At 41.2% G+C, this 24,659-nt stretch overlaps 2 protein-coding genes across 3 annotated transcripts; both read right to left on the reverse strand.

The window, feature by feature from the left end:
* Window positions 1-506: 506 nt before the first annotated feature.
* znf512 (zinc finger protein 512) lies at window positions 507-22,774 on the reverse strand. 2 transcript variants are annotated; one of them, XM_075459523.1, is made up of 16 exons: window positions 21,068-22,774; window positions 9,007-9,170; window positions 8,828-8,883; window positions 8,595-8,653; window positions 6,944-7,515; window positions 6,745-6,834; window positions 5,459-5,554; window positions 4,994-5,118; window positions 4,254-4,340; window positions 3,925-4,023; window positions 3,674-3,841; window positions 2,703-2,900; window positions 2,384-2,485; window positions 1,632-1,694; window positions 1,368-1,466; window positions 507-1,245 (listed from the first exon to the last, which is right to left on the reverse strand). In XM_075459523.1, exons 1-16 carry the CDS (start codon window positions 21,136-21,138, stop codon window positions 529-531), a joined length of 2,766 nt encoding a protein of 921 aa, XP_075315638.1. In that variant the 5' UTR covers window positions 21,139-22,774; the 3' UTR covers window positions 507-528. The 2 variants fall into 2 exon arrangements, with proteins under 2 accessions (XP_075315638.1, XP_075315639.1); XM_075459524.1 differs by lacking the exon at window positions 21,068-22,774 and adding an exon at window positions 10,421-10,702.
* Window positions 14,526-22,840, reverse strand: LOC142375493 (uncharacterized). Its single transcript, XM_075459525.1, has 6 exons — window positions 22,768-22,840; window positions 18,106-18,224; window positions 17,927-17,982; window positions 17,707-17,754; window positions 16,118-16,689; window positions 14,526-16,009 (listed from the first exon to the last, which is right to left on the reverse strand). Exons 4-6 carry the CDS (start codon window positions 17,751-17,753, stop codon window positions 15,879-15,881), a joined length of 750 nt encoding a protein of 249 aa, XP_075315640.1. The 5' UTR covers window position 17,754; window positions 17,927-17,982; window positions 18,106-18,224; window positions 22,768-22,840; the 3' UTR covers window positions 14,526-15,878.
* Window positions 22,841-24,659: the final 1,819 nt, after the last annotated feature.

Raw genomic sequence — 24,659 nt, forward strand, 5'->3', positions numbered from 1 at the left:
AGGTTTCCTTCATTACTCAGCCAAGAAAGGCAAGTTAGTCGTAACTTAAAGTGATGATCAGTAAGAATAGAGAGATCATACATATGAGGCACAAAATGTTTTCAGAGGGTGCGACGAGACTACAAAGTCTAACAAAGTACTGTGGCATCCCCTCTTCAGGTATAAGTAACTTTTCCCTTTAAGGTAGAGATAAGAAGAGCTTATTAAAGGTTTTTTTTTTTTAAAGACATTTAAAGTTGGTGAAAACAATCTGTTACAGATAAACACAGATAAACAGTAGAACTACATTTCTCAAGGCTATACACTGACAAGCATTTCAAGACAGAGAAACCAGAACCGAGTTTGGTCTCATCTCCGCAGCTCAGGGAAGTCTTCAGGGTATCATCGTCAGCGAAAAGCTTTTTCTCAACAACAGAAGAACCCAGATGTCTTTATCTTTGTCACAGCTAGTTTAGAAGGAACAGGTGGTACTGCCTGTTGCATCTCTCTCTACATCCATCAAAGTTTAGCAGCTGATGTGGGGTCTTTTCAAGCGTTTCTCTGCCGCTTTCCAGCCTCAGGGTGGGGCTCCACGCTGGCCGGCCGTTTCAGATTCCACTGGTCAATCTGTCTCTGCCTGTCCTGCTGCTCCACCTCTGATTCGCTTGATGAGCTGCCGGTATTGCTGCCGCAACCACTCCCACCACTGAAAGCAAAGCAGTCCCTCTGCTTCCCATCAGCCGGCCCCCTCTCTCCTCCTCTTTGCCCCTTCTCTCTCCTTTTAACCTCCACCATCCCACCGCTGTCCTCTTCCGCTTTTACCACTTCGGCCATGTTGATCAGGGTCTGTTCTGGTGCTGGCATGGCCTCTCTGTGGTCCAGCTCCACCCACATCGGCCCAGAGGGAGGCTCCAGAGGGGTGTAATGGAGCACGGGCTCCTGGAGCTGGGTGTCTGCTTGTGGTTGGAAGTTCTGCCGGTCCGGATGGAGGAACTGGGTGTGGTGCTGGAGGTGATGCAGTGGCTGCAGCGGGTGCTGCAGGGGCAGGTGCTGGAGCTGCTGCTGCTGCTGCTGGTGGTGCTGGTGGTGGTGCTGGTGGTGGTGGTGGGGGTGGTGGTGCGGCTGCAGCTGCTGCTGTTGCTGCAAGTGGTGGTGGTGGTACTGATGGACAGTCTGCTTGTCTGCATTATGGACAATCCCCTTTGGCTGGTTCTTGAGGAACTTCTCAAACTTTTTGGAGGCTTTTTTGTTTGTCACAAACCAGTCCTTCAAGAAGAGAAAAAACAAGAGGTCCGAGAAGAGTTTAACGAATGGAGGGAAGTTTAATGGGTTAACGATGGAGTCATGCACGTAAACAAAGCCAGCAGAAGCAAAAAGAAAACACATACCTGTGAATGGACAGAGTTGATGTGGTATTTGACTCCACTTTCAGAGTTAAACTCCTTATTGCAGATCAGGCATCTGTATTTTCCAGCCTCAAATTCCCCCTGAAAAGCAAAAAGACAATGATTATTGTGCTTAGACGTTTATGTTTTGCATAGACCAAACAAAGTCTAAGCACAAGTCTAAACAAACCTACTGGTCTCAGTAAGTTCTATACATGACACATCTTTAACATATTATCCGTAGGAGACACAGAAAAGATGACACACCCTTGTGCAGAGTCCCAGATGAGCTTTCAGTCCCGACACGCTGGTGTAGATGCAACCACAACCCTGCGGGAGGCACACATGCTGCTACATTAGAGGTTCTGCACTTTGCATTTTGACAAAAAGGAAAACATTTTAGGTTTTTAAATTGATGAGGACATGAAGGGTAAAATAACTAACAAACAATTAGATAAAAAAACTAATTTATTGAAGGAGCAAACAAGGAAATGTTGCACTTTCTGCTTCTTCAGCATCTTTTTAAAGAAAGGAATCCCTTTTCCTTGGTGATAATCTCCTGATGGTTGTGGTTAAATTATCAGCATACAATATCATAAATCAAAATACAGCAGCAAAACAAATATTTGCTATTTTAACATATACAGTTGTTGTTTACTGATATTGATACCAGAGCACACAGACTGTATTTCCTGCTTGTGAGTTCTTTGTTTTCAAAGCTGGAATGATATTTGAGCAGGGGAGTTCTAGCCTCTCTTCCACTAAACAATGCGCTTTATTCAGTTAAAAAAAAGACTCCTAAAAAAAGAGGGATACGACCCGACTCCATTTTGGTTGGTTTTCTCCAAGATGTAGAAATGTATAAGCTGTTTTATCAGCTCAAAGTCTGTTTTAGAGTTAGATATTTATATGGCTTGTAATTCACGCTTAAGCTGAGCAATTTGACAGCCAAAATGGGGAAGTCACACTGAAAGTCACAAAAATAAGATGTGCATAGCTATGCACAGCTTATTTCCTACCTGGTTGGGACAGTGGACTTTCCTCTGCAGCTTCACTTCATTCTTCCACTTCCTCAGCACCTCTTGGCTGAAGGCGGGCAGGCCAGGCCGGGCGTACTTCAGCTGAGGAGGGCAGTATCAAAAAAGAGGAAATCAATCAAAGAGGATCAATTTTGCACCAACATACAGTCAAGATTATTCCATCAAAAAGAAGTCTGCTTACTCTTCGTTGTTTACCAACTTGTTCTCAGGTTTGTGAACATTTCTCACATGCTACAATGAACCCTAATAAATCCTACAAATGTGTCTGTAATCATGAGTTGAGAAAATCTTGCCCTGCCTTTTTGTCATCTGGCACCAGGTCTGACTGGAACTTCCTTTTGGGCCAGTCTTTGGGCAGTTCGTTGTTGGCAATCTCAGCCAGGTGGAAGTTGGCCACCTGAGCCGAGGCCCGCTGCACTCTGCCGCTGGCCGTCCTCTCCGGGTTGGCCTCCCTCTGAGCCTTCAGGGCCTGATCTTCCTCTGTCTTCTGTTGTGTCTGGATGGCAGGACAGGGGAGAGGATTTAAAGGACTGGCTTGATGGAGATGGGACACATCAGGCTTTACAATTTATAGTACAGCCAGGAAAACACAGCCGACAATTCAGCAAGAGCTAAACTAAACTTTTGAATAATTATTTCTGAATAAATGTCATTCTATTTAAATAACAAATCACTATAAATTCAGTCTCAATAACCATCATATGATTTAGTAATTTTGATTGATTGATTGATATATTTTTTATTTTCAAACATGTATAAAAAAGAAAATGTATGTAACTATTTGTACATACAAAAGAAAGAAAAAGAGATTAAAAAAAAAAAAAAAATTCAATCACATAAAGTGCTAATACATAACATAACAAAACACCACACATTGTTCAAAAAAGGAATGGGAAGAAGTACAATACTTTTTTTTAGTTTCCCACCCTTTTAACTACTCTTCAGTTTGTAAATATCCTAACTACAATACACCTATATAAATATATGCCATATATACACTTCCTAAATAAATATATAATCACAAAAATAAATATATACTACACACATATCCTTGTAAATATAAATGTAAATATAAATATATATATAACTATCCCCATAAATAAATATATACCATATACTAATTAAATTACAATATAACAATTAACCCTATTCTATTCATATATTTGCTATGGTTACTTGAATATAAAATAAACTTTATATAATGTGCAAATAAATAGACAAATGACTGAGTTATTGGAATGAGAGGCTTAAATAACAGGTGTGACTCACAGGAGCATGTTCTGATTTCAGGTGATACTCCAGACCAGCCTTGGATTTATACGTTTTCCCACAGTGAGAGCAGTTCAGCAGCATCTTCTCCAGCTCGGACTCCTCCTTCCCACACTTCTTCATGTGGTAAACGTAGCCCATGATGCTGGTGAAGGCGGCGGTGCAGCCCTGGAGAGAAAAATCACAACACTTTTCAACACTGTGATGCTTTTGAACAAATCTCCTAAAGGGTGACGTGCGACTCCTTTTACCTCTTTAGAGCATTTCAATTTGCCCAGTCTCTTCAGGATCTTACGCAGCTTGTCTTTGATGGCGCGATCATCCAGGTCCTTGGTGTCGTCCGCTGATGGCTGGCACGGTGAGAAACGTTCCACGTTAACTCAGAAAATTTAAAACACACAGTAAATCAAAGAAAATAATATGATATTTTACAATAAAATTAGACAATACAAAACTGAGAATTAGTGGAATAATAGGCACCATTTTGACAGATCCCTGCTGAAAGAGATTCAGGTTGAAAATACAATTAAACAGAAAGCAGAGGCAAACATAGCTTGCTGTATTTAACACTCAGTCTCACCAAGTGGCTGTGGTCGGCCATGATGTGATACTTCATCCCTGTTGAGGACTTCAGCTGTTTCCCACAGTGTTGACAGGTAAAAGGTTGCTGCAGACGGACAACAGATAAATATTTGAATAAAGATTCCATTTAACGCATCCTTTTAACCGAGTACACACTAACAGGAGAAGACTCCAGGGAGTAAAGTCACGACCCGGGAAAATAAATCAAATCCTCACATGTGGGTCATTTACTGATCTGAAGGTAAAAGAAGCCGTAGTCTCACTTCTGTCACCATTTCATAAATATATGTTTAGGGCTTCGATATATAGTCTTAAATAGTGTAAAATTGCACAAAAAATTGATGGAAAGATCTTAATGTTCTGGTTCCAGTCTAATCATCAGATTTGCTTTGATTCCAAGTATTTTATTTCTTTAATTGATCTGATCTTACTCTGTTACACCACCTCTCTTTTAGTATTTTCTCTCTTTCTAATTTTGATATTCTTTTAACAGCTTGAAGTTTTTCCTCACCGGATTTTATTCCTGAGCCACTGCCAAGATCTACCAATGTTGGCACTTCTTCAGTCCCTCAGTCCCTCTGTGTTAAGTATTTTAAGGATGCGGGGCTTGGGTTTAGCATCTTAAAGCTTTTTACTGTGTAAAACACCTTTACTACAACCGGTTTGTATGACAAAGAAACTGACTGAGCATAAATCTTCCCACTTCATCACATCGTAGACAGTGTAATCCGTGCTCACCAGGCGGCAGTTCTCCATGTGTTTCTTCAGCCCCTCCACAGTCTTTCTGCTCACACTTTTACATTTAGGACAGGTGACCCTGCCTTTGGCCACGATCTGGAGCTGCCAGCACTCCTCTTGACTTCCTGGTTGAAGTCAACAGAGAAGTCCATTTATTTTACAGACAAATCCAAATCTGCATCATATACAGCAAATATTTTAGCTGATTGCTGTCATTTATGCAGTCATGCCATCATTCAGATACTTTTTGATTCTATTGTGGATCGAGAGGAATATCATTTTCTTTTATGCTTTTTAAAATTTTCTCTATATATTTTTCTACTGCAATAAAACAGCTTCATTAAAGTTGAAGCTTCAGTACATTAAAAGAGGGTTTTTCTGTCAGATAAACTGACTTTCTTCCATTCATTATCGGTTCAAAACTACCCTTTTTTAAAATTCAGCGGTTACAGCTACTGCTCTCACCTGGAGGATATGTGGGAGGTTCCTTTTTGGTCGGGAGAATTGGAGGTTTCTGATCTTCGCTTGGCTGCGCTTCACCAATACTAGCTGCACCTGAGCCTGGAGTTATATCATATGACTACAAGTATTACTGCACTGCGTGTAAGATTTTACAGTACCGTGAAAACGTCTTGAACCGCCCCTTATTTCTTTCTACAGTGTCAGGAATACAACAAATAGGTGAAGTGATTCATTCAAATATGTGCAATCCTTAATGGAAATACAGAATAAAGAGTTTGTTCAGTTCTAAGCAGTTTTAAAGTGAATATCTGCTCTGAGCTCCTTTCTCCTCCAACACAGCCTGAACCCTCTCAGACGAGCTTTCTGTCCTTTCTTTAAGGAGTCTTCAGGAATAGTTCTCCAGGCTTCTTGAAGGACATCCCAAAGCTCTTCTTTGGATGTGGGCTGCCTTTTGTTGCGTTCTCTGCCAACATGATCCCACACTGCTTCAGTAATGTTGAGCTCCGGGCTCTGGAGAGGATTCATCCCTCCATCAGACCTGCTGCCACTGATTTTCAGCCCACTTCTTGTGTCCTTTGGCACAGCTCAGCCTTTTCTCCCTGTTTCCCTTCCTTAAGAACGGCTTCTTGACAGCCACCCTTCCATGGAGCCCATTTCTGATGAGGCTTGGGCCAACAGCAGATGGATCAGCTGAAGGTCCAGATGCATCTCTCAGCTCCTGTGTCAGGTCTTTGCTGGATTTTTTCCTCTTTCTTAAGGACATCACTTTCAGATCCTGTTCATCTGCTGTAGATAGTTCTTTAGGCCTGACACATAGAAACTTAAATAAGAAAGTCTCTAAAGAGAAGTTGGTTCTTTGCTTAGTTTTCTGTTATGTGTAGACACAACACTGGTTCATTCCTTGATTTAGGTGCCCTAATTTATGCCTGAATGCTTTATAGGTCAGTATGAAGCAGCTTCACATTCCCCTGAAAATGGTACAAGGACTGAACTGAAAATAAGTGAAAAGCCCTTCAGAAAGCCTGGAGAACTATTGCTCAAGGTCACTTTAAAAGATTACAAGAAAGTCTGATTGCTTGGATAAAAAATATAAAGAAGTGAAGGATGGTTCAAGACTTTTGCACAGTACAGTACATCTATATGTCACTTTATAAAAACCCCTACAGTACTTGACTGAAAAAGAAACATCACACTTTCAGTCTTTCCATGCATGTATGTAAGCAACAGTATCATCTGTACAAGCAAGCATCAGACTGCAGCTTCACAGTCAGGTGAGGGGGGTGACTTACAGGGGTCCGTGCCCTCTGCTGGTGAAGGGAAGTTACTGACAGCAGGACTTCGCTCCACCTCCACTCTCTGGACTTTCTTCATGTTTAAGTCTTCAAAATGAAGTTTTTCAGAATAAAAATACAAGTTTGAGCATTAACCAGGACGATGTGTGGGAGTGCTTCCTGCTGCTTAGAATGTGGTGAATGTGTGAATATTCACCAGGCCTCCAGACGTTTCCTCTGTCCTCGCTCGTGTCGCTCCAGGTTTGCCCTTGATCTCGGCATATGCCCCACCCCTGCTCTGGCCCCGAGGCCCGGTCTCTTCCCGGATCTATTCCTCCACTCCAGCTCTCGTCTCGGCCTCGGTCTCTGCCGGCTGCCCAGCCCTGCTCAGGACCTTGCTCCCGCCCCGTCACCCAGGCCTGATCGGACCCAGGATGGGCTCTGTCCCTGCGTGGCATCCATATCTGCTCTTGACTGGAGTGTCCTGCTCTGTCTCTGCCAGAGTTCCAGACTTGGTCCTGTGGTCGGTCTCTGCCTGGAGCCCAGGATTCGGGCCCCCGGTCCCTGCTGGAGTTCCAGCTCTGGTCATGAGGCTGGGACTGGTCCCGGCTGGACTCGGGGCCTTGATGCCAGACATCTTTCGCCACCAGTCTTGGAGGCAGTCTTGCTGTGGGTGGAGCCATAGACCCTGGGTCTGACCCATTGGCTAGACCACCTGATGACATCATGGAGCAGCTGGTGGTGGGGTAATCCACTGTTGCTATGGAAACATTCTGGAGGTCCTCGTACCTGGTAAAATAAACTTTTTATGAGGTAAACTTAAGTAATTCATACAGTGAGCTAAAAGTTATGGGACTGATGTAGTTGGATGTAAACATATTATATATATCTCACTCACACTTATCTCACACTTTTAACAGTGAAGACATACATGATTATCAGAGACACGTGAAAAACACACAAGATTCTGCAACAAAACAAACCAAAATGAAAACTTCCAAAGCACAAACAAGGCAGAAAATTTCAAAGTAAAAGACGATGGCATGGCAGCTTGACTCTGCTTTGGCTGCGGTTGAGGCCCAGGAGCTGAATAATAATGCAGGCATGACTTTTCTCAGTCCAGGCACGGTTTCCTGTTTTAGTTTTTTCATTCAGCCCTGATCTGTGTTGTTCCAGGAGAGCTGAGCTGTTTTTTGTGATGAAAATGCAGCCACACGAAGTCAGTGTGAGGCCTCAGCTGACGCTCATGTTAATTTGGTCCTTTGCAGGAGGTGGTAGATCTAATAAGGGCACTAAAAAGCATTTATAAGACCTGAAAACACAGTTCTTACTGTCAGCCACTGAGCATCATATCATTCTTGCTGTGGTTTTCCTATGCATCCTGATTTTTGGCATTATTACAGTATGTAACTGCAATAAGAAAAGCTCACTCTTTACCCTTGTATTAATCCCTAAGATATTAGATGGTGTTTCCATGTTGTTTTTCTTGAAAGAGACACAGCAGAAACCCAGACAAACGCTTTGTGGATTGAAGGATCAAAGGTTTGTATGAGTAGACAGTGAGCGGAGAGGCGGAGGATCACCATCTGCAGTGACCATTTAACCTGGAAGTTTTACAAACTCTCTTCTGAGACAACAAAGATTAAAAAATTCTGATGAACATGGCTGACTGGCCTTGATCTTCCCGTCCCATCTACATCTAGAAAACCCCCCAAACTCATGTTATCTATTCCTTTTATATTTCTAATGTTTTCTAATGTTTTCTGTCTGACATGTGGAGTACTTTTACAGTGCAAAGGTGTTTTTAACGTGCACTTGTGTGCACCTTATTTAGAGAAATGGATGCAAATGAACAGGTTGATGCTCACCTTTTTCTGCCGAATGTTCTCTTCATCTTTACAGCGTCTTCATGTTGAGAGTCGTCATTCTAAAACAGTCGAGGACAGAAATGTGAAGAAGACATCCGGCCTTGTGTTGCAAGTAGCTGATTTTCATGATTACATCTTACAAGCAGCATGTCCCGTATATATATTTTGAAAAAGAAACAAAAATAAAAGCAAAGAATGCGTGTTCTGTAAATTAGACACGTGTACATGCTCACCTCTGGGTACTCCGCTGAGTTCAGTTCACTTGCTCTTTCAGGCATTTGCTGAACAGCTGATGAAAAATTTAAACTTTCTTTAGTCAAAATCAGACAAGTACGCAGTGAAATTGAGATTACAGTCTCATATTAGCTATGCACTGCTGTACGGAGATGTCGATGAGTTGTTTATCCGTCACCTGGACATGGAACTGCACTTTTTGGTTGCGACTGGACAGGCTTCCTCTTTCGTGGCACATACAAAGGTGACATATCCCCTCCAATGTGGGTGGAGTCCATACTAGGTGTGCCGATCCCCCTGAAGAAATCACCACTGACATCACATTGAAAACAGCAGGAGAATCTGCAATATTGAAAAAGCATTCATTCATTCTGGGCGCTGTTTTATTTTGTTATAATGCCCTTTACTTAATTCATAAGATTAACATTACAATTGATATTTCTGGTCTACTAAAGGTATTTATTTAGTTGAACTAGAATTCTTATGAGTGGTCAACTGTGATTAGTAACTGACAGTACAGTTCATGATACTTTAAGACTGTTAAAGACTGTTTAAGTCTGACTGGGACTGCTCTGTATCTTCATGAGAAAACTTTATTTACTTGTTTTATGTGCATATATACTGAATTTAAAGTAGTAAGAAGACTATTTTCTTTGCCAAAATGAAAGACGAGGGCAGATGGAGGTATGTGGTCATTGCAGTTTGTCTGTTTGGCAACATTATTCAGAAGCTTGATAAAGACATACAGTACTGTGCCAAAGTCTGGAGCCCCTCCCTCATTTCTTTATGCTTTTCCTTCCAGGCAGCCAGACTTTCCTGTAATCTTTTAAAGCGGTCGTGAGGAATAGTTCTTCAGAGTTTCTGAAAGTCTTTCAAAAGGAGTTTTAAGAGTTAAATGTGTGTTAAACTTGTTGGCTGGATTTTATGATGATTACAGGGGGTAATTTAAATGTGAAAAACTAAATTTCCATTTAGAAAACAAAAACAAATCTTCAAACTATCTATATTCTGATTATTATCGTTCTCAAATGTTCCTTCTTCTTGCGCCTCTCTTTTACACAAATCTATACATTAAATATTTATGTTTTTAAATTTACAGACTAATGTCAATACAATGTATCCTAAAATAAGTTTGTATGAACCACAAATTGGCTGTGACGGCTGATGAACAAACCTTCAGCCCCTGTTGTGTTTACAGTGTGTATTTCCATCATGCTGATTTATGTGTGCAGGCCACTGTCTGCTGATTCAAAGGTTGAGAAGCTGAACAGAGCAATCAAATATAACAAAAAAAATCCTGTTAAAACATAAAGTCACTTGATGTTTTTTTTTCTTGGTCCAGTAAACCTATAAAACCGGCCATTTCTGCTGAACTGGGGGGGGGGAAGAGGGCTTTCCAACCACCATCATCACTGTCTGGGTGGATAAAAAGGGGAAAATACATTTAGCTTCTGATGTCGACGGGAAGAAAATAAAAAACTGAAGCTAAAGCAGAGCTGGTGCTGGTCAACTAATCCCCCCCAAGCTGGGACACCAGTTCTGACCGCCTTTCATTGTTTCTTAACGGAGGAAGAAATGCAAGAAAAGCCTACCGTCCTACAGCTCACTCCCTCTGCAAAGGACGGCCAGCCTCCATGTCTGCGAGCCCGGCCTCCTCTGTCGCCTTTCCCCCGGCCGCGCCACCAGCAGGAAGGCTAACATCAAGGAAGGCCAAATGCAATGTCCAAAAAAACTCCGGGATGAAACCTAAGCTTTGGCAGCATCTACATATGAATCAGCGCGCACACACGCCGACATAATTCACCCGCTGAGTGTGTTTGTTGTGCAGCGGAACGCCCTCCTGCATCTGCTGCTGCGTTCAGGGACCGTCGGACATAACCCCATTAAAACGGATTCCAACCGGGAAAACTTAAGGCAAACCTTTGTAATAATGCACAAGTATTATGTTGTAACTAACTGCTTACAAAGTTTTTTAAATAACAAACTTAGAGGAAATACTCAACTTTTTCTTGCTGTATTTTCTTATATTTTAATGTAGAAAAATGATGAGGCACAGCTCCAATGCTCGGTTTCACTAACAGGTTATGTCTGTTTTTATTCACAGCATCTTTACCTGTATTCCATCAGCTGTCAGGCAGCATCACAGCAATGCTGTATCCTTATCTTCTCTCCTTCTAAACGCTCTTTCAGTAAAATACTCTCATATCTGCAGGTGCTCTCTGGTGGTCAACTTGAGAACACGGTTTCGCTTTTAAAAGTGAGAAGAAAACCAATTCGTTGACAGGGAGGAGCCCTCATTCTGTTGACTGCTTTGGATGGAAATGCCCCAGAATTATCAGTCCGTTGCGTAAGTATCACTTTGGCGCTGTGAGACTTTACCATGCATCGAACAACTGCAGACAATACATTGTTAAGGTATTTAAAGGCTCTCCTCCGAGTCAGTGTGTTAGGGTTTTGTAGTTCTGGTTTAGCTCTTGTGGTTTGTTGGTTTTTCTTGTTCCCTGTTCACACTCGTCTCCTTTTAATTCACGTTTACCTTCCTAGTTTTGTTTGTATGGACACTTTTGCTATTTTTTCCTCTTCTACATTACCCTTGTTTAGTTTAACAAAGACACCGTTGGTCAATTGTAATTTCCCTTCGGGATATCTGCATTTGAAGCTACACCTAACTTCCTGTGAGCTGTGATAAAGCCACTTTGTTTTCATCTGCTTGCGTTTATTACTCTAATCAGTTTTTTTAGAATTGTGATAACAAAATTTTAACCTGTGTCTTCTTATCCTCTGTCAGAGACATGGCCGGGAGAAATGGTGAGAGAACGTTTTTATATTTTATAAAAGTGAAATTATTAGACATTTGAAGTAAAACTATATTTAGAAATGAAATCAAACATAATTTAAAGGTGTTCATACTAGTCAAGAGACAAGAAAACAACTTTGAGCATTTCTACATAGCTGAAGACGAGGCATGAAACACATTCTCTTTCTTAAGAATGTGACTGCTGGCAGACAAAATGGAAACTGAAATAAAAGTGAAAGTATTCAAGCTTTAGTGTTAGTAAGTGCTGTTCTGGGTCGTACATGTGGCTGTAACATATGTGTCGTATCTTTTAACCAAGCAGGAAAGAAGATAATTCGTATATTTGATACACTTTCACACATTACAAACATAAACAAGAAGTGAATCATTAATTTCAAGATTTCCATCAGACTGAAGACTGAACACCTCTTATGTCCCGAAAGCTAACAAAGCTGTCAGCCTTGTAATAAAGATCCTTTCAAAATAGTTTTCAGGTACAGTTCTATTCATGTCTTGATCCAGCCCTCGTTTCTTTATGTTTTACTATAGCAGCCTGACTTTCCTGTAATCTTTTAAAGTGCTCTTGATCAATAGTTTCAAGGTTTTTCTTTAGACATTGGCTGCTTTTTCACTCATTTTAAGTTCTTTCTTTTTTTACCAGAGCATTAGAAGAATATATTTTTTTAGTCTTTTAAGCCATTTAATATGGACGTACAAATCTTTCAAAGATAAATAAAAAAAAAAAACCCTGACTGAAGCTGATGAACTAGTGTTGTGTCTGCACAGAAAATATTGTTTTTGCACCAACAAGGTGATTCCCTAAAGAACTATCTACAGCAGATGAACAGGATCTGAAAGTGATGTCCTTAAGAAAGAGGAAAAAATCCAGCAAAGACCTGACACAGGAGCTGAGAGATACTTAATCTTGCTTGGTGTATTTTTGATGTTGATGGATGTGAATAATAAATGAAATAATCTTTTTCATTCGTCTTTAGGGTCATGGAAAAAATTCCTCATCATCTTGGCTGGAACAACTAATGGAGCTCATCAGCCCATTGTTGATAATCTGAGAGCTGCTGGCCAATTTGAAGTAAAAAATGTTCTTGATGCTGACTACCTTTTGGTTTTCTGTCCCATTGCATCACGTGTTGGAACAGACATCAGTGAGGCCCTGAAGCAAATTCATGGTAAGATTTTGGACAAAGTTTGGCCATCAGTCACATGCAGTCACTGATCTCACCATCATTATTAAAAATGGGATAATATGATGAAACATATTGTCCAGAAACTCTTCATTTAAAGGGATCGTTCGCCTCTTTTGACATGAAGCAATATTATTTATGAACATTTTCTTAACCCCTGCTGCATCCTGTGAGCCGAGTTCCAGCCTCGTTTTGGCGTTGACGAGGCGTTTTGAGAAGCAAAACACTTTATTTTCACGACCCCAGGCAACTAGCCGGACTACCTTCGTCAACGCCAAAACGAGGCTGGAACTCGGCTCACAGGACGCAGCAGGGGGTAAGATAATGTTAATAAATGATATTGCTAATATAGGATGTCATACAGCTTCATGTCAAATGAGGCGAACTATCCCTTTAAAGGGGAAGTTCGTTTTTTTAAACCTGGATCTTATTTCTGGCATAAAATACGTTCATCTACTCACCGATAACAGTTTGGTGAAAGTCGGCGTCCTTCGGGAGATATTTATTCTGAATGAATGAACGTGTACTATTGCACTGTTAGCTCAGTCGGCTATCTTTACACTGAGTTTGCTACTGCTAGTTTTGTGCAACATGGCAATTTGGAAATACGCAATCACGAACCATGTTACCAGCAACGGTAGCAAACTCCGTGTAAAGATAGCCGACCGTCACAGAGCACGGAGTGAATGATGACATCCCAGTAGATGTGTGTGTGGAAAGCCCCCTGATAGCCCCCAATAACAACAACACGGCAGCTCTGAGCTAACAGTGCAATAGTACGCGTTCATTCATTCGTCTTAAAGTATTGGTGAAATAAAGACAGATAATGCCTAATTTAGAGACTGTAATGTCTATGCCCTGTTCTCTCCCGTTATATGGATATACGCAGATCTCGAGTGATCTAAATATCGTCCGAAGGACGCCGACTTTCACCAAACTGTTATTGGTGAGTAGATGAACGTATTTTATGCCAGAAATAAGGTTCAGGTTTAAAAAAAAAAACTTCCACTTTAAATGCACCCGTATGTGACTGGCTTGTAAAGAAAAACACTAATAACATACAGTGGAGTAATAAATGAATACAGAAAAACACATCTAAGAAAGGAGCTGATCAGATTGGCCACATATGGCTTTGATGCTCTTTAACATTAGATGGAACTGATTTTTTTACAGCTTGTTTCTGATCAAATTGTCTCGGCACTTCTAGATGATAAACCAACAATTCTGGTGGTGATGCATCACACCTTCAACCAGAACACCATTGTAGCTGAAAGCAAGAGACAAGTGACGAACCCCAATGTCTGCCTCACTGTCGATTGTCTGTTTTTTGAACGTAAACTCCTCAACTGTCCCCTTAATGACATCTCGAGGGGGGAAATCGAGAAATGTCTTCAGATCCCCACTTCTGTGGTAAATGCATTCAGTGATAAGTTTTATTCAAAGTTAATATGGAACAGACTGATTGTTGATTTCCTTAAGATTCTACCTCTTATATGCATCACATGTTGCAGTTTGATTGTTATATTTTAGTTGTTCTAACTCACACTCTTTTGTCTTTATTTTCTTTTTAGGACTCCAAACGTAAGTGTGAAAGCAGTCGCAAAATAAAATCCACAAGAAATATTTGTGTTATTTAATTTATTGTGACCATTATCTATGGAGCAAAAATAACATCTTCCTCAGAAACGTAAGATAAGTATAAGTAAAGCATGTTGCGAAGCATTTTAACAGGTAACAAGCAGAATTTCTACTGTACCATCAGTTTATGTAAACCACTTACTTGAGGGTGGAAATGAACATCTGTTTTGAGGTCTAATATATTCATAAAGAACATTAAAAAACAACAAAGTTGACCAAAGTGCTTTTCAGTCAAATCCAACTCACAACTAAGACAATAAAGAGACAAATCACAATAATTAGGAATAAATAAACAATAGTAGTGCAAAATGATCTACGTTCATGTCACATTTTTACTAGAGTTTAAAAGCCTAAATGAAGAAGCCAGTCTTTATTAGTCTAAGCAGAACATGTGATAACATCAATAAGATTAAGATATATTGAAAATAACTCATGTATGAAACCATTTACTGTTGATGACTGTTGTAATGCTTCATTTTTTTAGCATTAAGGAATAAAAACACAGGTATTACAGCTATAACACTGTTTTATGTGGTTAAACTGTAAACAATACGAGGTGACTAATTGCTCTTTTTTCTTTATTTTAGGGCTATGGGATAATCCAAATTACCGGTGGATCATTGTGTTTGTAGTGGTGGTGCTCATCCTTGTGATAGTCCTTGTTGCTACATTAACAAACTGAAAAAAAATGAGGACACAAGGATCTTCAAAAGCCTTAAAGACAAAATCAAAGAGTCAAAGAACTCAGTGTCTTAACAGGGGCAAATATGTCTACTATAATTTATACATATCAATAACAACACAAGTCTGTTATCATTAATGTTGCACTATAATTATGTGCGTGGGGGGTGTTTGGAAGCAGGTGCAGGGCTTTTGGTTGAATTCCTCTGATCGATGTTTATCATACACACAACAGAGAATATTACGATGATGACTGGTCAGATGATATGAGGTGTATGGAAGGGGCTGGTTATTTTACAAATGAAGGAAATCAATGAATCTGCTTGAAATAAATTTGCTCATTAGTTACCGAATGGACATTTGCTCCATTGAGGAGCTTAAACCTGTATATGGAACGCCTGCTTAAACTGTTGAGCTAACTGGTGCCCCTTATCAGTGTTATTTTTAACACCAGAAATATAATGTATAATGAAAATTTAAAGTCAGGTGTTTATTACCTTTAGTAACTTGTGAGCAACATGCTTTGGAGATACAAGTTTTGGAAGATGTAAGTGTTTAAATCTGAAGAAAAATGTGAAGAAGTGAAGGATGGTTCAAGACTTTTGCACAGTACAGTACATCTATATGTCACTTTATAAAAACCCCTACAGTACTTGACTGAAAAAGAAACATCACACGTTCAGTCTTTCCATGCATGTATGTAAGCAACAGTATCATCTGTACAAGCAAGCATCAGACTGCAGCTTCACAGTCAGGTGAGGGGGGTGACTTACAGGGGTCCGTGCCCTCTGCTGGTGAAGGGAAGTTACTGACAGCAGGACTTCGCTCCACCTCCACTCTCTGGACTTTCTTCATGTTTAAGTCTTCAAAATGAAGTTTTCAGAATAAAAATACAAGTTTGAGCATTAACCAGGACGATGTGTGGGAGTGCTTCCTACTGCTTAGAATGTGGTGAATGTGTGAATATTCACCAGGCCTCCAGACGTTTCGTCTGTCCTCGCTCGTGTCGCTCCAGGTTTGCCCTTGATCTCGGCCAATGCCCCACCCCTGCTCTGGCCTCGAGGCCCGGTCTCTTCCCGGATCTATTCCTCCACTCCAGCTCTCGTCTCGGCCTCGGTCTCTGCCGGCTGCCCAGCCCTGCTCAGGACCTTGCTCCCGCCCCGTCATCCAGGCCTGATCGGACCCAGGATGGGCTCTGTCCCTGCGTGGCATCCATATCTGCTCTTGACTGGAGTGTCCTGCTCTGTCTCTGCCAGAGTTCCAGACTTGGTCCTGTGGTCGGTCTCTGCCTGGAGCCCAGGATTCGGGCCCCCGGTCCCTGCTGGAGTTCCAGCTCTGGTCATGAGGCTGGGACTGGTCCCGGCTGGACTCGGGGCCTTGATGCCAGACATCTTTCGCCACCAGTCTTGGAGGCAGTCTTGCTGTGGGTGGAGCCATAGACCCTGGGTCTGACCCATTGGCTAGACCACCTGATGACATCATGGAGCAGCTGGTGGTGGGGTAATCCACTGTTGCTATGGAAACATTCTGGAGGTCCTCGTACCTGGTAAAATAAACTTTTTATGAGGTAAACTTAAGTAATTCATACAGTGAGCTAAAAGTTATGGGACTGATGTAGTTGGATGTATCCATATATATATATGATCTGTGGTTGATCTAGTTTGGACAAATCCAATAATATGCAGTCATCACTCACACTTATTTCCCACTTTTAACAGTGAAGACATACATGATTATCAGAGACACGTGAAAAACACACAAGATTCTGCAACAAAACAAACCAAAATGAAAACTTCCAAAGCACAAACAAGGCAGAACATTTCAAAATAAAAGACGATGGCATGGCAGCTTGACTCTGCTTTGGATGAAGTTGAGGCCCAGGAGCTGAATAATAATGCAGGCATGACTTTTCTCAGTCCAGGCACGGTTTCCTGTTTTAGTTTTTTCATTCAGCCCTGATCTGTGTTGTTCCAGGAGAGCTGAGCTGTTTTTTGTGATGAAAATGCAGCCACAGGATGTCGGTGTGAGGCCTCAGCTGACGCTCATGTTAATTTGGTCCTTTGCAGGAGGTGGTAGATCTAATAATGGCACTAAAAAGCATTTATAAGACCTGAAAACACAGTTCTTACTGTCAGCCACTGAGCATCATATCATTCTTGCTGTGGTTTTCCCGTGCATCCTTATTTTTGGCATCATTACAGTATGTAACTGCAATAAGAAAAGCTCACTCTTTACCCTTGTATTAATCCCTAAGATATTAGATGGTGTTTCCATGTTGTTTTTGTTGAAAGAGACATCCCATCTACATCTAGAAACTCATGTTATCTATTCCTTTTATATCTCTAAATGTTGTACACAGCAACACATAAAAGCACGTTTCGGACACACAGATGAACCCATATTTTTCTCTCTGGCTATTGCCTCAATAACTCCAGCATTGCAACTTGCTTCTGTCTGACATGTGGAGTACTTTTACAGTGCAAAGGTGTTTTTAAAATGCAATTGTGTGCACCTTATTTAGAGAAATGGATGCAAATGAACAGGTTGATGCATCGCTCACCTTTTTCTGCCGTATGTTCTCTTCATCTTCATGTTGAGAGTCGTCATTCTAAAACAGTCGAGGACAGAAATGTGAAGAAGACATCCGGCCTTGTGTTGCAAGTAGCTGATTTTCATGATTACATCTTACAAGCAGCATGTCCCGTATATATCTTGAAAAAGAAACAAAAATAAAAGCAAAGAATGCGTGTTCTGTAAATTAGACACGTGTACATGCTCACCTCTGGGTACTCCGCTGAGTTCAGTTCACTTGCTCTTTCAGGCATTTGCTGAACAGCTGATGAAAAATTTAAACTTTCTTTAGTCAAAATCAGACAAGTACGCAGTGAAATTGAGATTATAGTCTCATATTGGCTGTGCACTGCTGTACGGAGATGTCGATGAGTTGTTTATCCGTCACCTGGACATGGAACTGCACTTTTTGGTTGCGACTGGACAGGCTTCCTCTTTCGTGGCACATACAAAGGTGACATATCCCCTCCAATGTGGGTGGAGTCCATACTAGGTGTGCCGACCCCCCTGAAGAAATCACCACTGACATCACTGACACATTGAAAACAGCAGGAGAATCTGCAATATTGAAAAAGCATTCATTCATTCTGGGCGCTGTTTTATTTTGTTATAATGCCCTTTACTTAATTCATAAGATTTACATTACAATTGATATTTCTGGTCTACTAAAGGTATTTATTTAGTTGAACTAGAATTCTTATGAGTGGTCAACTGTGATTAGTAACTGACAGTACAGTTCATGATACTTTAAGACAAAGTCTGACTGGGACTGCTCTGTATATTCATGAGAAACCTTTATTTACTTGTTTTATGTGCATATATACTGAATTTAAAGTAGTAGGAAGACTATTTTCTTTGCCAAAATGAAAGACGAGGGCAGATGGAGGTATGTGGTCATTGCAGTTTGTCTGTTTGGCAACATTATTCAGAAGCTTGATAAAGACATACAGTACTGTGCCAAAGTCTGGAGCCCCTCCCTCATTTCTTTATGCTTTTCCTTCCAGGCAGCCAGACTTTCCTGTAATCTTTTAAAGCGGTCGTGAGGAATAGTTCTCCAGAGTTTCTGAAAGTCTTTCAAAAGGAGTTTTAAGAGTTAAATGTGTGTTAAACTTGTTGGCTGGATTTTATGATGATTACAGGGGGTAATTTAAATGTGAAAAACTACATTTCCATTTAGAAAACAAAAACAAATCTTCAAACTATCTATATTCTGATTATTATCGTTCTCAAATGTTCCTTCTTCTTGCTCCTCTCTTTTACACAAATCTATACATAAAATATTTATGTTTTTAAATTTACAGATTAATGTCAATACAGAAGTATCCTAAAATAAGTTTGTATGAACCACAAATTGGCTGTGACGGCTGATGAACAAACCTTCAGCCCCTGTTGTGTTTACAGTGTGTATTTCCATCATGCTGATTTATGTGTGCAGGCCACTGTCTGCTAATTCAAAGGTTGAGAAGCTGAACAGAGCAATCAAATATAACAAAAAAAATCATGTTAAAACATAAAGTCGCTTGATGTTTTTTTTTCTTGGTCCAGTAAACCTATAAAACCGGCCATTTCTGCTGAACTGGGGGGGAAAGAGGGCTTTCCAACCACCATCATCACTGTCTGGGTGGATAAAAAGGGGGAAATACATTTAGCTTCTGATGTCGACGGGAAGAAAATAAAAAACTGAAGCTAAAGCAGAGCTGGTGCTGGTCAACTAATCCCCCCCCAAGCTGAGACACCAGCAGTGGCGGTTCTAGACCATGTTTGCTAGGGGGGCCAGGGAGGGGCCAGTGTTTAAAGTGATACTCCGGAGTAGATTCAACCTGGGGTCATTTGAACCGTGATATCCAGCCAAGTAGCCCACCCGCAGTTTTTTCGATATTGGCTGAACATCAGCTATTGCGGCGTATAAACTTAAAAACCAATACAAACGCCGCGGCCGGCTAAGACATGGGGTTTTACTACTGAAGACGCGTCACGCAGAACTATTGCACACGATGGTGTTATTTATTGCTCCATCTCACGAGCTTGTACATAAAAGACAGACACTTACTTCCTTTTGATGCATTTCACGAGCTGTGCAAGGATGCCTCTGACAGTGCAGTTAATATTATGCTTACGTTTACGGTTACGGTCAACAAAAAGTTTTTCCCCAAGCTCACCCAGCTGCCATGATCCAAGCTCATCCCCTCACAGCTGAGCTCACCTGCTCATTTAAAGGAAAAACACACCCAAAGTGCCACCCACAGACACCGGCGACAGCCTCCTGCTGACGTCATGCATGTGCAAACAAAAAATAGAATAATACAAAATAAAACAACTCAAAATCAATGTATGGCTCCTACATCAGCTGAGTTACTGAGTTATCCCGAATAGCTTCGTACAAGGGTTAATGGATCCCGGTCCGTATCTCCAAAATTACCACACTAAAATCACATGCCATGACACCAAACTTCTACAGTAGTACAAATATGGTCTGTACTCACAAAGCGATGCATTTGGAAGTTTGAAAATAGTCCAGGAGTTTATTATTATCAACACAAGCCTGATAGCTTTTCTGCTGCTAAAGCTACGTCAACGTCACTCCAAGGAGCTGGGAGCTTCAAAGTAAGATGAGGGTTGATCTACTACTGTAGACAACAAAGCAAGGCTGCTCAATTTCTCCATTGATAAAATAATTTCACAACTCTACAACATAAAAATTCATAAAAAAACATGTAGAATATAGCATATACTTTGTTGTCTACAGTAGTAGATCAACCCTCATCTTACTTTGAAGCTCCCAGCTCCTTGGAGTACAGGGTACAAATCCAGGGTGACAATTCAATAAACAAAATATAGATAAATACAAATATTGATACACTACACTACAGCAACAGGATACGGCGGTTGTGCTGTCTGGCAAAATGGTCCACAAATAAATCAAGATCCAGAGCCTTGGCCATTCTGGACTCTATGCTCAGGACACCAAGATCACTGAGTCTCTCATCAGTAGTGGTGGACCGCAGGAAGGTTTTTACCAGTTTCAGTGTGGAGAAACTGCGTTCGCAAGAGGCTGAGCTTACAGGAAGGGTTACAGCAATCTTGCACAGTCTGAAGAGCTCAAAGAAAACCTCCCTGTATGGCTCCATAAAACAAACCAGCTCAACTGTACTGCATGGCCTTTTAACTTCACCACTCTGTACCTTTCTGTCCAAAACTCTCTTGAATTGAAGGAGCTCATGCCCTAAATCATCAATGTCTGCATTGACGAGACATTTACAAACTTGATTTCGGTATCAGTGTGAAGAACAACAGTAACACGGTTAAGTGCAAGAACATCAAGTCACTTGAGATGAAATCGTTTTGCTTACCTTACCGACTCTTGCAACAGGAGAAATCGTCGCTCCTCTCCCCAATAGTAGGCTACTTGCTGCGCTGTCATAGCCTGGGTGCCAGCCGAACTTAGCCCCGCCCATAAAAGTTTTGGTCGGGAAGTTCGGTCTGGCTCTGCTCAGTTGGGAAATCATTATGCCCGACCCAATCAGATTGCCAGGGCGGGCTTTATACGATGATGGACAGATGATCAACAGGGACATTATCGACTACGTCACTAAAGAGCGCTTGGTTTGACTTTGTTTTGAAACAAACATGGCTGCCGCTGGAGAGCTAGGGTGTGTAGATTCTGCCATCGAGTCTGTTCTACAGGATCTCCACATTGCATTCATTTTGAAAGACGAACAGAGAAACGCGATAAAGGCTTTTATCGATAGAAAAGATGTTTTTGCCGTCCTTCCTACAACAAGTGTGTGTTGCTTAATCTACGTCACATACTACGTTGCTCTGATTGGTTGTAGGTCTATCCAATTGAGCGAAGAGGCATTTTTTCTCCTGGTTCGGTTGAAACACGCCCCATACTCAAAACTCTATTGAGCGGTATCAGACTCACATTCTGACTAGAATCGTGAGTATGACGTAGTCAGGCTAGCGCTGTCATTCACCACGAGCCAAAAACGTGACAGGCTGTGTTCGAAACCGCCTACTTCTCCTACTATTCCTACTAGTCATACTTTTTTAAGTTCCCGGATGTACACTAGATGCATACTAGATTCGCCGAAATGTTGAGTATTCATCATGAGGTTACTTGTCACACTCAAACCACCCAAGATGCAACGTAACGTGACGTCGCCCATCGCCATTTGAACGGTCAAATTCCGTTAACGGGATGAGAGCAGTCAAAACGGCATAACCGGAAGTGCGTTGCTCACTGCGGCTAGCTTTAGTAGCGCCGAATTCGTGGGAACAAAATTGTAAATAGCCAGTATTTTGTCAGATTTTCAACACCTTGGGGGTCTAAATGACTACTTTCTCGCCTGAAAATGTTTCAAATGTTGCTAAAGTTATATATTTACAGAGTTTATAGCTTAAGCGAAATCAGCTTTTCAGGCCAGCTGATTTCGGCTCCGGCAGGAGTGAAGTGCACTGTGTGTAAACGCTCTGCATGCTGTCTGATCGATGACTATGCCGTTTTCAAGTATGTAGTATGTAGTAGGCGGTTTCGAACACAGCCACAGACTACAGTGCTTGGGTGCCCCGCTTTAATTTACCCGTGTAGAACGTCGCGTCGCATTAGTTACGCTTTTGGCGCTTGGGTGTAAAATCATAATAAATTCCTTTTTCTTTTTCTTTTTTTTTTTTTTGAGGGGGGGCGGTCGGTGGCGTAGTGGGTTAAGCAGCCGCCCCATGTACAGAGGCTATAGTCCTCGCTGCAGCTGGCCCCAGTTCGACTCCCGCACCGAGCGGCCCTGTGCTGCGTGTCTTTCCCCTCTCTCTGCCCCCTGCTTCCTGTCTCTCTCAAACTGTCCTAACATTAAAGGCATAAAAAGCCCCAAAAAATACTTAAAAAATAAATAAATAATAATTTTTTTTTTTTTTTAGTCAGCACAGGGTGGCCACAGGGGTGGCCAGGGACATGTCTACGGGGGCACGGGCCCCCGTGTAGAACCGCCACTGGACCAGTCCTGACCGCCTTTCATTGTTTCTTAACGGAGGAAGAAATGCAAGAAAAGCCTACCGTCCTACAGCTCACTCCCTCTGCAAAGGACGGCCAGCCTCCATGTCTGCGAGCCCGGCCTCCTCTGTCGCCTTTCCCCCGGCCGCGCCACCAGCAGGAAGGCTAACATCAAGGAAGGCCAAATGCAATGTCCAAAAAAACTCCGGGATGAAACCTAAGCTTTGGCAGCATCTACATATGAATCAGCGCGCACACACGCCGACATAATTCACCCGCTGAGTGTGTTTGTTGTGCAGCGGAACGCCCTCCTGCATCTGCTGCTGCGTTCAGGGACCGTCGGACATAACCCCATTAAAACGGATTCCAACCGGGAAAACTTAAAGCAAACCTTTGTAATAATGCACAAGTATTATGTTGTAACTAACTGCTTACAAGGTTTTTTTTTTACAACAAACTTAGAGGAAAACTCGACTTTTTCTTGCTGTATTTTCTTATATTTTAATGTAGAAGATTGATGAGGCACAGCTCCAATGCTCGGTCTCACTAACAGGTTATGTCTGTTTTTATTCACAACATCTTTACCTGTATTCCATCAGCTGTCAGGCAGCATCACAGCAATGCTGTGTCCTTATCTTCTCTCCTTCTAAACGCTCTTTCAGTAAATACTATGCTCTCTAGTGGTCAACTTGAGAACACGGTTTCACTTTTAAAAGTGAGAAGACAGGGAGGAGCCCTCATTCTGTTGACTGCTTTGGATGGAAATGCCCCAGAATTATCAGTCCATTGCGTAAGTATCACTTTGGAGCTGTAAGACTTTACCATGCATCGAAGAACTGCAGACTATACATTGTTAAGGTATTAAAAGGCACTCCTCCGAGTCAGTGTGTTAGGGTTTTGTAGTTCTGGTTTAGCTCTTGTGGTTTGTTGGTTTTTCTTGGTCCCTGTTCACACTCGTCTCCTTTTAATTCACGTTTACCTTCCTAGTTTTGTTTGTATGGACACTTTTGCTATTTTTTCCTCTTCTACATTACCCTTGTTTAGTTTAACAAATACACTGTTGGTCAATTGTAATTTGCCATCGGAATATCTGCATTTGAAGCTACACCTAACTTCCTGTGAGCTGTGATAAAGCCACTTTGTTTTCATCTGCTTGCGTTTATTACTCTAATCAGTTTATTTAGAATTGTGATAACAAAATTTTAACCTGTGTCTTCTTATCCTCTGTCAGAGACATGGCCGGGAGAAATGGTGAGAGAAATTTTTTATATTTTATAAAAGTGAAATTATTAGACATTTGAAGTAAAACTATATTTAGAAATTAAATCAAACATAATTTAAAGGTGTTCATACTAGTCAAGAGACAAGAAAACAACTTTGAGCATTTCTACATAGCTGAAGACGAGGCATGAAACACATTCTCTTTCTTAAGAATGTGACTGCTGGCAAACAAAATGGAAACTGAAATAAAAGTGAAAGTATTCAAGCTTTAGTGTTAGTAAGTGCTGTTCTGGGTCGTACATGTGGCTGTAACATATGTGTCGTATCTTTTAACCAAGCAGGAAAGAAGATAATTCGTACATTTGATACACTTTCACACATTACAAACATAAACAAGAAGTGAATCATTAATTTCAAGATTTCCATCAGACTGAAGACTGAACACCTCTTATGTCCCGAAAGCTAACAAAGCTGTCAGACTTGTAATAAAGATCCTTTCAAAATAGTTTTCAGGTACAGTTCTATTCATGTCTTGATCCAGCCCTCGTTTCTTTATGTTTTACTATAGCAGCCTGACTTTCCTGTAATCTTTTAAAGTGCTCTTGATCAATAGTTTCAAAGTTTTTCTTTAGACATTGGCTGCTTTTTCACTCATTTTAAGTTCTTTCTTTTTTTACCAGAGCATTAGAAGAATATGTTTTTTTAGTCTTTTAAGCCATTTAATATGGACGTAC

The sequence above is a fragment of the Odontesthes bonariensis genome, chromosome 24 (assembly GCF_027942865.1).
Source record: "Odontesthes bonariensis isolate fOdoBon6 chromosome 24, fOdoBon6.hap1, whole genome shotgun sequence".
Lineage (NCBI taxonomy): Eukaryota > Metazoa > Chordata > Actinopteri > Atheriniformes > Atherinopsidae > Odontesthes > Odontesthes bonariensis.

Bases quoted from the DNA above. Each gene is read 5' to 3' on its own strand.
- LOC142375493 (XM_075459525.1), bottom strand. From the start codon at position 17,753: ATGACGACTCTCAACATGAAGATGAAGAGAACATACGGCAGAAAAAG. The intron at 16,690-17,706 runs GTGAGCGATGCA...TTATTTTACCAG, and splicing joins AGAACATACGGCAGAAAAAG to GTACGAGGACCTCCAGAATG. The intron at 16,010-16,117 runs GTGAATATTCAC...TTCATTTTGAAG, and splicing joins ACGAAACGTCTGGAGGCCTG to ACTTAAACATGAAGAAAGTC.
- znf512 (XM_075459523.1), bottom strand. From the start codon at position 21,138: ATGACAGCGCAGCAAGTAGCCTACTATTGGGGAGAGGAGCGACGATTT. The intron at 9,171-21,067 runs GTAAGCAAAACG...TCAATATTGCAG, and splicing joins CTGTTGCAAGAGTCGGTAAG to ATTCTCCTGCTGTTTTCAAT. The intron at 8,884-9,006 runs GTGACGGATAAA...ATTTTTCATCAG, and splicing joins AAGTGCAGTTCCATGTCCAG to CTGTTCAGCAAATGCCTGAA.